At 42.2% G+C, this 14,074-nt stretch overlaps 5 protein-coding genes across 5 annotated transcripts; 2 read left to right on the plus strand and 3 right to left on the minus strand.

The window, feature by feature from the left end:
• Positions 1–115: 115 nt before the first annotated feature.
• EAF02_008738 (uncharacterized protein) lies at positions 116–5,446 on the plus strand (the record flags this gene model as incomplete). The annotated part of the gene is made up of 7 exons (XM_038904786.1): positions 116–790; positions 853–3,404; positions 3,458–3,744; positions 3,794–4,139; positions 4,187–4,685; positions 4,734–5,116; positions 5,168–5,446. Exons 1-7 carry the CDS (start codon positions 304–306, stop codon positions 5,444–5,446), a joined length of 4,833 nt encoding a protein of 1,610 aa, XP_038755196.1. The 5' UTR covers positions 116–303.
• A 608-nt stretch (positions 5,447–6,054) lies between these two features.
• Positions 6,055–7,025, minus strand: EAF02_008739 (uncharacterized protein; the record flags this gene model as incomplete). Its single annotated transcript, XM_038904787.1, has 4 exons — positions 6,055–6,212; positions 6,263–6,418; positions 6,534–6,631; positions 6,685–7,025. 4 exons carry the CDS (start codon positions 7,023–7,025, stop codon positions 6,055–6,057), a joined length of 753 nt encoding a protein of 250 aa, XP_038755197.1.
• Positions 7,026–7,634: 609 nt separating this feature from the next.
• Positions 7,635–8,263, minus strand: EAF02_008740 (uncharacterized protein; the record flags this gene model as incomplete). Its single annotated transcript, XM_038904788.1, has 4 exons — positions 7,635–7,793; positions 7,909–7,991; positions 8,101–8,131; positions 8,234–8,263. The coding sequence occupies 4 exons, from the start codon at positions 8,261–8,263 to the stop codon at positions 7,635–7,637; spliced, it is 303 nt and encodes a 100-aa protein (XP_038755198.1).
• Positions 8,264–8,637: 374 nt separating this feature from the next.
• Positions 8,638–10,782, plus strand: EAF02_008741 (uncharacterized protein; the record flags this gene model as incomplete). The annotated part of the gene is made up of 1 exon (XM_038904789.1): positions 8,638–10,782. The coding sequence occupies one exon, from the start codon at positions 8,638–8,640 to the stop codon at positions 10,780–10,782; it is 2,145 nt and encodes a 714-aa protein (XP_038755199.1).
• A 1,279-nt stretch (positions 10,783–12,061) lies between these two features.
• On the minus strand, positions 12,062–12,500 carry EAF02_008742 (uncharacterized protein; the record flags this gene model as incomplete). Its single annotated transcript, XM_038904790.1, has 3 exons — positions 12,062–12,162; positions 12,246–12,306; positions 12,393–12,500. 3 exons carry the CDS (start codon positions 12,498–12,500, stop codon positions 12,062–12,064), a joined length of 270 nt encoding a protein of 89 aa, XP_038755200.1.
• Between the last annotated feature and the right edge of the window lie 1,574 nt (positions 12,501–14,074).

Here is a 14,074-nt window from a genome sequence, read left to right on the forward strand (position 1 = left end):
TCAAAGAACACAGTATCGCTACTCGGGTATCCGTAGTTCTGCCATTACAGACATCTGTGCTCTTCGAATTTATGTACCTGGTAAAGTATAGCCTACAATGACATCGTAGGTATTTACTTTTGATATCCGATCTAGTTGACATTTTCGTATTTGTATAATACATACAAATAGTTCTTTTGTTTTTTGCGACTCGAATCTATTCCAATAGAATTCCTTGTATCGTTCAAGATTGACAACACCTGTGCGTGGTTCACATTGGCGAATAGTCCTTATGCTGTGCTCGGTGGGTAATCGACATACAACATGAGCAATAATGCCCCAACACAAGATATAGCTTCGGCTACCTCTCCCAAACGTCATTCAACATCTTCTACAGCTTTGCGCCAAAGCATTGATAGTGTCGCCCCGCAACGACTTAATGGTAGCATGGCCTCGAATACTAGTATGATTTCAGTAGCTGTCGACCCTGTCACCCTTATCATTCAAGAATGTCGTGCTGTTACTTCTGCCATGCGAAAACATCCTCGGTGGGCGCATTCATCGGCTTCTTCTATATTGGGTGGGCATTCAAGTCCGTTGAGCGCGGGGGTTCAGAACTCAAGGCCTTCTACACCGCGAGATGAGCCAGGAACTCGCAGGGTGCCGAAAGGTTCAGCGGCCTCAGAAGGGAATGATGATGCAGGCTTGGCAATCAGATGGGGTTTGAGGGGGAAGAAAGGGAAGAGCATGCAAGATAATCCTCTGATGGCTGGATTTCAGCGTCTCAGACAGGAATTGACTGGATGCAAAGGTAGGCAACATGAATCACTTTTGAGCTGGGCACAACTGATCTTATGATTCTTCTACTGCTAGATATACACACATTCGATGCACCATCTTTACTCCATCCTTTTCTCCAAGTTATGGTCATCGAAAATCCCGCAACGCCGTCGCCGATCACAACTTTAGCCCTGGCTGCTATCATAAAGTTCTTCTCGTACAACTTAATCAGCCCAAGCTCCCCTCGACTCTCACAGGCAATGCAGTCTTTATCTGCTGCCATGACAAATTGCCGGTTTGAAGCTCGAGATACAGTGGCTGAAGAGAAGGTATATCAAAAAATATTGAAACTGATGGAAGGAATGCTGTCTGGCCCCGGTGGAGATTTACTGAGTGATGGAAGTGTTTGTAAAATGATGGAGACGAATTTGAACATGTGTTGTCAGCCACAGCTATCAGAGTTATTTCGTGGGTCTGCCGAAATGACTATGGCAAAGATGTGTCAGATCATTTTCGAGAGACTGAAGCATTTAGAAATTGAGGCTGGGGATGATCTAGAAGCTTTAGACGAAAAGACAAAGGAAGATATGGACACTGTCAAAATGGCCCCTTCAGCAGCGAGTACAAGTGCTATCACGAAATTGACCGCATCTCCTGCCGGATCACGGCCACCTTCATCAAGCTTTGATACATCACGGCCGTCATCTGCTATGGAAAAGGTTCCTCTCTTAGAGTCTTCATCTGAAGCTGGAATTGTGGCGCCGGCATCAGAGGCTTCGGATGATACTCCCAGCAAGCCTTATTCTCTCCCATCGATTTGTGAGCTATTTAGAGCTTTGATAGATTTACTAGATCCTCACGATCGAAAACATGCCGATTCTTTGAGAGTCATCGCTCTCCGTATGATCAATGTAGCTCTAGAGATAGCAGGTCCTTCAATTGCCAAGCATCCAGCTTTGGCAACCCTTGCTGAAGACCGCCTTTGTCGATATCTATTCCAATTGGTCCGATCGGACAATATGGCTATCTTACAGGATTCGCTAATTGTTGCTGGCACTCTTCTCTCGACGTGCAGAGGAGTCTTGAAGTTGCAGCAAGAGCTCTTTCTGTCTTATCTGGTTGCATGCTTGCATCCTCGTGTAGAAATTCCACGGGAAAGGGGAATTGATCCCTCTCTGTATGCTGGTATACCACAGGCTCCAAAACTGGTGAAGCCCCCACCATCACAAGCTAGCAGCGGTCGTTCCACGCCCGTACCTGTGAAAGATCGTCGAACCCTAGGGTTAGAAGGTGGGTCGCGTAAGCCAGATGCACGTGAAGCAATGGTGGAAAGTGTTGGAGCTCTTGCGCGGATCCCGAGCTATATGGCTGAGCTATACGTCAATTATGATTGCGAGATCGACCGAAGTGATATCTGCGAGGATATGGTTGGACTTCTGTCTCGCAATGCGATTCCAGATTCTGCAACTTGGAGCACGACAAGTGTCCCACCACTCTGTCTGGATGCTCTCTTGGGTTTTGTTCAATTCATTGCAGATAGACTTGGCGATGAACCGAAATATGATGGCTACCCTGATCAAGCAACACTACGCGAGCAGAAACGAAGGAAGAAGATTATCATTCAGGGAACGGTTAAATTTAACGAGAGTCCGAAGGCAGGAATTGCGTTTTTGGCGTCACAAGGCATCATAGATGATCCGAGAGATGCAAAGACTGTCGCAAATTTCTTGAAGGGAACATCTCGTATCGACAAAAAGCAACTGGGTGAATTCATATCCAAGAAAGGAAATGAGCCCATTTTAGAAGCTTTAATGGATTCATTTGATTTTGAAAACAAGAGAGTTGACGAGGCGCTGCGTGAACTCCTCGAGACCTTCAGATTACCCGGAGAATCTGCTTTGATTGAACGGATTATCTCGACTTTCGCAGAAAACTATTGTTCGGGTACCTTACCTGAAGGTATCGCGGATAAAGATTCCGTATATGTTCTAACTTATGCCATTATTATGTTGAATACAGATCAGCATAATCCGAACATGAAGGGTAAACGCATGGAGCTAGAAAACTTTGCACGGAATTTGCGTGGAGTTAATGGCGGGCAGGATTTTGCTCCGCAATACCTCCAGGACATCTACGAGTCTATCAAATCAAACGAAATTATTCTACCTGATGAGCATGACAACAAACATGCTTTCGACTATGCTTGGAAGGAATTACTACTAAAAACTGCTTCCGCGGGTGATCTCACTATCTGCAACACTAATATCTTCGATGCAGATATGTTCGCAGCTACTTGGAAACCAGTGGTTGCAACTCTATCGTATGTCTTCATGTCGGCGACTGATGATGCTGTGTTTGAGAGAGTTATCACTGGTTTTGATCAGTGTGTCCGTATCGCAGCCAAACATGGTTTGACTGAAGTCATTGACCAAGTCGTGTATTGTTTGAGTCACATTACTACACTTGCAACAGAGATTCCATCCAGTACTACTCTCAATACCGAGATACAGGTTGGGGAGAATAGCGTCATGGTTAGTGAACTTGCAGTCAAATTTGGTAGAGATTTGAAGGCTCAGCTTGCGACTGTTGTTCTTTTCCGTGTTGTGTTAGGTAGTGAAAGTGTGATAGGAGAAAGTTGGAAGCACGTAAGTTGATCAATAGTCAAACACTTCCTAAGATTTGCTAATCACGTGTACAGATTTCTAGGATTTGGTTGAACTTATTTGTTAATTCTTTGATACCCCCATTCTTTGCTACATCTAATAGCATGGATATTGCTCCAATTCCCTTACAAAATCCTTCCCAAGTCATTGATCGCGGGGCGAAACCCAGCGACACCGGTCTTTTCTCTGCTTTTGCGTCATACATTACTAGCTATGCTGCAGACGATCCTCCAGAGCCATCGGATGAAGAGCTCGAAAGTACCTTGTGCACAGTCGATTGTGTGAATGCTTGCTTCATGGGCGACGTGTTCGCAAATGTAGTGTAAGTAATGTCTACTTGTTTCTTCTGACTCGATCGCTAATGTGATTAGAAACATGCCTATTGATTCCTTACGACCTCTCATACAAGCATTGATATCGCAATTGCCAGATGACCCTTCATCTGTCGTCATAAGTGTGAAATCGGAAGTGGAACCCCCATTGAGTCCTACAAACGGCGTTAACGGTGCACCATCCGGTCCTGTGTATGATCCATCAATGGTTTACATATTAGAGCTGTGTACCGTGCTTGCAATGAGAGATAATGAAACTATCAACGCATTTGGGGCTGAAGTTGCAGAAGTTTTACAAAACGTTCTACGAAACTCTGCCAGTTGGCATCCCTTGATGGTATCTAGAACAATATTCTATCTACTGCACCTACTGCACGCAAGCTATGTTCGTATATCTTATCTTGTCTAACGAACCAAAGCTAATTTATGTAGGAACAATCATACATTCGTGTTCCTGTGGTGCTTCACGCTATCTCGAGTTTCAAGAAAGATTTGTTCGAGAAATCTGCCACACTTGTTCTTCAAGGGTTAACACAATGTATAAAAGAGCCAGGTCCATTACGAAACGAAATCATGACTTCTCCCGACTTCTGGGTAATTCTTAAAAATCTTGCAACCAGTCCTTCTTCAGCATCGGCTGTGTTCGAAATCCTTGAAGGTGTTGCCATCGGTTCTCCACCAACTATAATGGCAGATAATTATGAGTCAGCTGTTAAGTTGCTCAATGATTTTGCCACTGCCGGGAGTGTAGGGTCTAGCGTGGAGCAAAAACAGGATAAGAGGACACGAAGAGGACAACCAGTCAAACAGCCAAAGCCACAGGTGGTAGATGCGGTCGTAGCTAGAGGAGTCAAGGCTATAACGATGATATATTCTTTGACGTCGCGAATTCCTGTCCTGATGGAACAATCACATCTTGAAAGCAAAGAGGGTATGTGTAAATCCATCTATCGCATTGACTTTTACTAACTCACTACAGCTTGGGCAAACTATTGGTCACCAATCTTTATGGCTTTGACGACACAGTGTACCAATCCTTGCCGAGAAATTCGACATCAAGCATTCTCTTCGTTACAGCGTTCGTTATTATCACCAGAATTAACGTCAGGTGATCACGAAGAATGGACCGCTATATTCGGCGAGGTTCTCTTCCCTCTCATAACTCGATTGCTAAAGCCAGAAGTATACTCATCCGACCCCATTGGCATGAGTGAAACTCGTGTTCAAGCAGCCACGCTTCTCTGTAGGATCTTCTTGCACTATTTGGTACTATTGTCAAAATGGGAGGGTATGCTAGATCTTTGGATTAAGATACTTGACATCATGGATCGTTTGATGAATAGTGGACAGGGTGATAGTTTGGTATGTCAATGGAACTATTCGATGATTGAACTTTACTAATAAATGAAATAGGAAGAAGCAGTACCAGAAAGTTTAAAGAATGTCCTTCTTGTAATGTCTAGTAGCGGATACTTGGTACCGCGTAGTCAAGATGAGACGCAAGAGAAGTTATGGACCGAAACTTGGAAACGAATTGATAGATTTTTGCCCGATTTGAGGAAGGAAATTGATTTGGAGGGGCCGGGGGTTGAGGAAAATATCAAGGGGAAAGAAAATGAGGGGTTGGCGACACATGTCAAGAGTGATACCGAAGCAGGAGTTGAACAAGAGAAGACGGATATCAAAGTTTGATTGTGAGGAAAGAAGAACGACGGATTGTATTATTAAGCCAAGTAGTGGGAGTTGCGTTTGCGTTGTACAAAAGAAAGTTGGGAACCAGGGAGTTTGGATGAGTTTGTGAAGTGAGGGATTTGGTTGTTTCAAAGAAAACCTCGTGTGCGTAGGCGAACGGGAAAAAAGTTGAGATGTGGGGCTGGAAATTGGTCGCTGGGAATGAGAGACGAACGGGCGGACGGAAAGGAAGAAAGATGTGCATACATAATTCAATATATGGGATATGTAGTTTGATTCATTTTTGGAGAGGGGTAAGGTGGAAAGGTTAGAGATGAAACGAAAGATTCATCAGGCGGATAGCGCAGGGGACAGAAGCTGGTGGAATCAGATGAGCTAAAGTTTGTATAGCGAAATCGATTAGGGATCGAGGGATGCATGGATGGGTTAAAAATCAAAGTAACAGAAAGAGAGATGTGATCATTATACATTGCTTGTTTATGAGAGTTGCGGAAGTGTTTATTGGGTTGGATGCGGAAATAGAATGGTCGGAGGATGATGCTGGAATGTTTGAGAAGAAATATAGATAATGTGTTTTAATTTTACGATAATAGGTGTTTCAAATCGATCTAGGTGTTGACGATTCGGGCACGAACGGTGCTGATAATGACGACGGTTCTGTGAAATCCGGCTGCCACGGAGGTGACGAGGATATCTTGGTCTGTGTCTCGGAATTCAGTGCGGTCGGCGCCTTTGCCGGAGAAAATTTTCAAGAAAACGAGACAAACTTCTGCGTCAGTAGCGTATGAATAAATGTCTTGACTAGGACGGTTCCACCGCTAAGACCTGCAGCTCCTCCTCTTTCTCCTCCAAAGCTATTGTCATCACCTCCACCCCCAAGGTTCCATTCATGCCTCCACTTAGTGCAGTTCCATTTCCACCAAAGCCTACTGTTATCTATCGCTTCCACCGCCAGTACGACTAGAGATGGTACTGGTTTAAGTGTTGTTCAAGATCCAACGAACCACGGTACCATCCTCTCTGGCTTGAGTCGTGAGAGCATTTTGGGGAGTGATGAGACAAGAGAAAGAAGTCTGACCAGATCAACCTGCAAGACGACCTTCATGAATCATTCCAGTTTCGTCATAACTGGACCTGCGTGTGAATCGAAGATGGCCATGCTCAATGGCTTGGAAAGAGGCAAAGCTTTCTTGGTATTCTTGAGTAAAAAGCAATGGGGCTGCGCCGTTTTCTCTCACAACATCACTGTGGTTGGTCCAACGATCGCGGTATGTTGTAGAGCTGACATAAGAAGGCTGACTTCCATTGCTGAGGTTGACATAGCTGTATCCCATAACATTCTGTATGGCCACATCATATCGTCAAGTCGTTCTTGCGACAGTGTACCATTGGCGAGACCAGCCGCGATTGTAGAATTACTCCAGATTCTCGAGCCTTCAAAGTCGAAACCTGCATTTGCGGAACCAAGGGCGGTCGATTGGCTATCTTGATCTAGGAATACAAGTCCTGGGTATCCAGCCTCGGTCTTTAGGTAAAGAATCAAAAGATCGGAGTTTTTGCAAGAGGGTGAATGCATCATTGATCTGAAAGCACGGGGAAAGGGGTTCGAAATGTGAATACTCACAGGATAAAAAGTACACCACTGCTTGATGGCTATTCTACATGTAGCCTGTGTAAGTCCATGTATGTTTTGTTAATTTTGGGAATAGATCCACTAACCAAATGATCCCCACGATTAATAAATACTTTGAGTTTTATACCGTCGATACAAAAGGTTGTTTCATTATAATTAATAATTTGAATAACTCTATGGATTCAAACCCCTTATTATAAACGAGCTTAGTAAATCTAAATACAAAAAAAACTCAAATACTCTGATGGATTTACTGATGATTTTAAAACTGTAGTTATAATATTGTTCAAAGTAAAAAAGATTCAGCTCTTCACTATCATTACCCAATTCCAATCATTGAATAACATTTCATCTACATCATCAAGGGGAATTTTTTGAGTCCGCCTCGCTATCTACCCGTAGTGAACTACGTACCCGCAATCTACAGCTACCTAGGTATCGGTAGATCCGCGCTTATATGGGTTGGAAGCTACAATGAACATTGATAGACTGACATATCATTATTTCACGCTCTGATATCCAGACGAACACATAATCTTTCAAAATCAGCATCCACTACCTTAAAACCTCAAACCTCCCCTCGGCCACCCCTTTCCCCTTAAGATCCAGCTCCTTGTCTTCATACCCTGTGACATTTGCATGAGGTGGCCCCTCTTTGAGATCTGCGCGTAAACTTTCGATTTGGGAGGCAGAGCCTTGAGCCTCGCCTTTTACCTGTCGGCATTTGTTGGCTTGGGTTTGGAGCAACAAGATTGATAGGTGTAAGGCTTTGGGGGAGATAGCGAGGAAAGGGGAAGGGTATCAAAAGGTATGAATAGATGGTACGTACCTTTCCGTCATCTGTATTGCGTACCCAACCAACGAGTCCAAGTGCCCTCGCTTTCTTCTGTGTGAACCAGCGAAAATTGACTCCTGAAAATCCCAATTGTCAACAATGCTTTTTAGTGTCACAAGGTACCGGTGAACGTGATGAGGCATTGCTCATATGCACAATTGACCAACGGTATATTCTTTAACTAACCTTGAACTTTCCCGCTTACTGTAAAGGCTATCTGTATGGATTTAGTTGCGGAATAGAGTTATCAAGGGAACAGGTGCTTGCGGTGCTGAGGATTCAAGTGGGCGAGGGGGTTTACGAGGGATCAGTGACATACACGTTTATCGAGTTGCTCTTCGCGATCCATTTTTGATGATAATTCTGCTGTAAGCTGTGAAATTGAAACTTATTTGAAGTCTGTATAAATTGGGTTAATAGTAATTTAATTTTATTTGAATGAAGTTCTAATTCATCTCAAGTCTGGCCGGTAAACTCATTGTCAGACAGAAGCTGGAGATCTACAAAAGGCACCTGCATGGATGGATTTCGTCATTGTCGCCAGGGACGTGGCTAAAGCTGTGGCTGACTGACTAATCAGCATGGATGCTCATCTCACCGCTTTTGATCTCCACCGGCAAAATCCCGTAATCTCGAAAAAAAGTTTCTCAATTCCTAATAAATCCAATTCTTCAAGTTCTAATAAGCTTGTTAATTGCGCATTTAAGAAACTTTCACAGCACAATGCCAAAACAAAAAGCTCCCAAGGGAGCATCAAATGATGCATCCTCTGCTTCTGCAGTCAATGATCCTCGATTCTCGAATTTCACTACCGATCCTCGATTCCGACTTCCTTCGAAGAAACAGACCAGAACGAAGATTGATAAACGATTCTCGCGCATGCTGAAAGATGATGATTTTTCCAATTCAGCAAAGGTGGATCGATATGGAAGGAAATTGAGTGGCAGTGGAAAGAAGAAGGCGCTGGAGAGATTGTATGTTGATGAGGATGAAGAAGACGAGGACAGTGAAAGTGACGATGAGAATGAGGGCGGAGAAGATGTGGAGGTGGAGGACGACGAGGTAGTGGAAAAGGAATTGAAAAAAGCGGCTGCGGGATATGATCCTGCCAGAGGTGGTGGGTTTTCTTCTTCGGAAGACGAGGATGAAGATGAAGAAGAAGATGGAGGAGTGGATATTGAAGAGGAAGCTACCTTTCCAGATATGCAAGCAGAGCAGCAGGCAGTCGAAATGGGAAAGGTTTCTTCGAGAATCGCGGTAGTTAATTTGGATTGGGACAATATTCGATCGGTGGATTTAATGGCTGTTTTTCAGAGTTTCGTCAATCCTGGTGGAAAGATTCATAAGATTTCTATTTACCAGTCTGAGTATGGAAAGGAAAGGATGGAACGAGAAGAATTGGAGGGCCCACCAAAAGAAATTTTCGCAAAGAAGCACGAAGAAGAGGATGAAGATGACTCTGAGGATGATGAGGAAACCGATGACGAAGAATTAGAGGAGAAAATTAAGAAGGATTTACAAAAGGCAGATGATGGTAATGAATTTGATGGCGCGGCACTACGACAATATCAACTCGAACGACTTCGATATTTCTATGCCGTTGTTGTTTGTTCGGACGAGAAAACTGCAGAGAATATTTACCAGAAATGCGACGGCACAGAATATTTGAGTTCCGCCAACTTTTTCGATCTAAGATTCATCCCCGATGGTACGGAATTCGATGATGAACCAAGAGACGAGTGTGAACAGGTGCCTTCTGGATATAAACCTACTGAGTTCGTTACAGATGCGCTTCAGCATTCCAAAGTCAAACTTACATGGGATATGAACCCTGAGGAAGCAAGCCGAAAAGATGCAATTAATCGAGCATTCACAGGTAGTCGCGCGGAAATTGGCGAAAACGATTTACGGGCATACCTAGGAAGTGATTCGGAGGACGATGAGGAAGAAGAAGCAGAGGCCGACGAAGATGCTCCTAAATTATCTAAAAAGGAAATCGAGAGACAAAAACTTCGCGCAGCTCTCGGACTCGGGGATGAGCCAACCAAAAAGAAGAAAGAGAGTGGTCCCGTTGGTGACATGGAGATTACATTTACAGCCGGTTTAAGCGCCACCGCCAAAGGAAATGTTTTCGAAAATGAACCTATACCTAATGAAACCACAGCCGAGGCATACATCCGTAAAGAAAAGGAACGCAAGGCCCGCAGGAGAGAAAAGGCAAAGGCCGTTCGTGAAGGAAAAGATCCAAATGCTCCTGCTGATGAGGAGAAAGAAGTCGAAGCCAAAGAAGATCTTGGATTCGACGATCCTTTCTTTGCAACCGATGAAGCCACCAAATCCAAAGCAGCAAAATCACTACGCAAAGAAGAACGCAAGAAGAAACACGATGCGAAACTTAAGGAAGCGGAAGAAAAGGCGTCGAATCGTGCAGAGTTGGAATTGCTTATGCAGGACAATTCGACGGATAAGGCAGAACATCTGGACCATTTCGATATTGCTGAGATTCAACGCGCCGAGAAGGCGAAAAAGAAGAAGGGTAAAGGAAAGGGAAAGAAGGGCGAAGAAATTGAGAGTAAGAGAGGAGGCTTACAGGAAAATTTCCAGATGGATGTTGGTGATGAGAGATTCGGTGATATCTTCAAGAATCACGAGTATGCTATTGATCCCAGCAATCCAAAGTTTAAGGGCACAGAGGGTATGAAGAAATTGTTGGAAGAGGGAAGGAGGAAGAGAGGCGGAGAAGATGACGGTGAGGTTGAAGTGAAGACGAAGAATAAGAAGAGAAAGGCTGAGGGAGAGAAAGAAGATAAGGCGGATCTTAGTAGTTTGGTCGAGAAGGTCAAGAAGAAGTCCAAGATCGTGAAGTAAAGTAAAGGACTATTGGGGGGTTGTAGTTAGTAGATGTAAATATTTGCTTCTGAGCTATAAAATGATACCATTAATTTTCAAGGTCATTTGTTTTCTTCTGGAGGTACGCTTTTGTTGGCATAGCTGATAAATATCACGATTCCCTGTTTGACGTGTAGTACCCATCCTTTTTCTGATCCTTCCACCGTATAGAGAGATGGAGATTACATGTACCGAGCATTACTACTATTATCAAGAAGACGCAAAATAATAGAATATTATCATACAACCGATGCTCCAGATGATATACAGGAGAAGAATAAACGAAATGACAATCCACAAATAGATGAATAGAGAATCTGCAGGGAATAGGGAGTAGGGAGCTTAAGCGAGTGGCAAGGGGGTCATTCACATGAATAGTATCCTTATAAGTAGCGCGTGACAACCGAGCTCCGAGGAGACGAAATTGGTGGTCAAGTCAAGCATATAAACCATGATATGAAACGGGAAATTTGTCAGATCTTATCTCATTCTCATGTATGAAGTAGTGGATTCTATAGGTTGTTCCTTTGTGTTTACGGAACAGGCGTGATAGTTTCGAATCGTGTGGTATTATGGATACTTTGATTGTTCGCTGGTTTCTTTGCGTAGCTATATATTGCTCTTGATTAAGTCTTGAAAGAGGATTTGTATGTTTGGAAAGCTAGGTCATGGATATGATATAGGATTTCCAAAATCTATTTTTGGGCGAATAGCTATATTGGTGCACCAGGTGGCAAACTTCATTCAGTAAATCGAGTATCGGATCCAGCATTTCATTCTTGCTGGCTACTAACCATAGGCGGCATCCTACCATTACTCATCATGGTTCTTAGCAAGGAATGCCACTTATTGTCTCGAGATCTGCAAGTAAGATCGTGTTAAGATTGAGATTTTATCCCACTAACCCTAAGAGAAAAGGTCTTGGCAAGAAAATTACTGGGCGGTTCTTATCCAAGGCACTGTAAAGTGTAAGCTTGAATTTGGTAGTGAAGAGATCAAGAACAAAGCAATTGCAGTATAAATAACTTCACATCACACCAGGCACACGGCAGATAAAACAATGATTCTCAGAAGCAAAGTCAGGTCAATTCGATTGCAAAGCTGAACGATCATATCCCGAAAACAATCGAGATATGAGTCCTGATAACCCATTCTATCCTTCAAAAAGCCCACCGGTTATCTATCTGGAACTGGCGCGTACAAACCAACACCCATCGTAGGAATGCCCACCGAATAGCCGGAAGCAAGAGCTTCTAGCTTACTTCTTGTATGAAGTACCGTCGGGAGCAGTATAGGTAGAACCGCTGCTGCCGTTGTGATAGGTGGAGCCATTACCATTGGCATAGTAGTAAGAACCGTCTTTCGCGCGAGGTATCAGCATACAAACATTATGTAGAGGAAAATCTAAGGTTTGGCAAGTAGGGTCAAGGAGGGCGACATACCGCTATTGCTGTAGTGATAAGCTTCGCCAGAGGGAGTGGAGCGGTTGTCATAGCTGTTGCCCTGAAAATTTGAGGGTTAGTCCGTAGTTCGAAGAATGGAAGGAGGATTGAGTGTGAAGAGAAAGATGCGAGCAGTGGGGAACTCACTTGGCTGTTGGTACCACTGCTATTGACAGTATATGGGCTACCGAGAGAGTTACCAGAGCTAGACGAACCGCCATAGCCACTAGAGCCAGAAGTACCCTTTCCAGACATAATTGAGGTGATTTCTGATTGATGAGAAAGTGTTCAAAGTTTGTTGTGTTTGAATTTTGCCGTTTTGCTATGATCTTGTGGTTAAGAGGAAGTTGTTTGAGGAAGAAGGAACTCGCAATTGTCGAATTGGGTGGGACCTTAGATTATTAAAATGAGCAGCAGCAATTCTGGCATCACAGTAAGCGAATTACCGAGGCCGATAACGCGCATTTGGACAATACACCAAAAATAGATTTTCGCTTAAGCTAAAACCGTATTTAGAATTTAGTGGTGTATATTTAAGAATGAGAATTCTTTAATCCAGTATATAACCTTAAAGGAATTAATGAAATAAAAAGAAAAGAGATACACTTATTAATTAGAATTCAAGGAATCGATTGGTATGGTTATTTTTAAATTATCTCAAAAATTGAAATTTATATTCAATATAGAAATATTCTAATAAATTTGAAAAAGATTAAATTTCGATATTCAGTCTTTTATTCCTTAAGTATTATTAAATTGAATATAAATTTCAATTTTTGAAATAATTTAAAAATAACTATACCAATCGATTCCTTGAATTCTAATTAATAAGTGTATCTCTTTTCTTTTTATTTCATTAATTCCTTTAAGGTTGTGTACTGGATTAAAGAATTCTGCTTAGTATCGATGATATCATTCGAGGCTTAATTAGTCATCAAACCTAATATTTGAGGTATTTAGTATAAAACAGATTCCTAAATATAATAAAAGTAGTTAGAATTGAATACAAAATTTAATTTTTGAGATAATTCAAAAACAAATATATCAATCGATTCCTTAAATTCTAATTAATGAATAAATCTTTTTTTCTTTTATTTTGTTAATTCCTTTAAAGTTGTGTACTGAATTGAATTCTTTTTTTTTCAATATTATAGAAACTATCTAAAGCTATATTAGTCATTGTGACGGAAACAGTGTTGTATCCCACGTGGATCAGATCATGTGATGATCAGAGATTCATTATATAGAATACTCCGGAGCGGAACAACGATAACCGGATCGGCCGCAGAACTGATCACCGCTCCCGTGACCGGAACCCGAGGATTACCCAGTATATAATCCTATCTCTTCTCTACGAGAAGAGATCAGTTCTAACTGTAGATGAGGAGATATATACATTTTTATACTTATACTATTATTGTCCAATCATTCCCCTCCATCGTGATATGCTATTGTCCTGTACGATAGTCATACTATTTAAGCGAGATAAGCTTCAGATAAGAATTCTTACTAAGCTTTTTTCGCTTATCCTAGAGTGGTCTATGCATTATAAAGAAAACTATTTTAAAACAGATTTTAAATATTAATACACTTCTTATAGAAATCTTCAAAATAGATTCTAAAATCAGATAAATAAAGCTAACCCTAAGGGCTACTCAATGATATAATTCTTTTTATAAAAAACCTTCAATAAGATTGAATTCTATTATATAGAATAAGATTTCTATAAACACATTAGGCAGAAATCTATTTTTGGTGTATTGTCCAAATGCGCGTTATCGGCCTCGGTAGAATGCGAATGCCATGAAATACCCCGCATGAATCAAAGA

Source organism: Botrytis sinoallii (genome assembly GCF_014898435.1).
Source record: "Botrytis sinoallii strain Bc 23 chromosome Unknown BSIN_017, whole genome shotgun sequence".
In the NCBI taxonomy this organism is placed as follows: domain Eukaryota; kingdom Fungi; phylum Ascomycota; class Leotiomycetes; order Helotiales; family Sclerotiniaceae; genus Botrytis; species Botrytis sinoallii.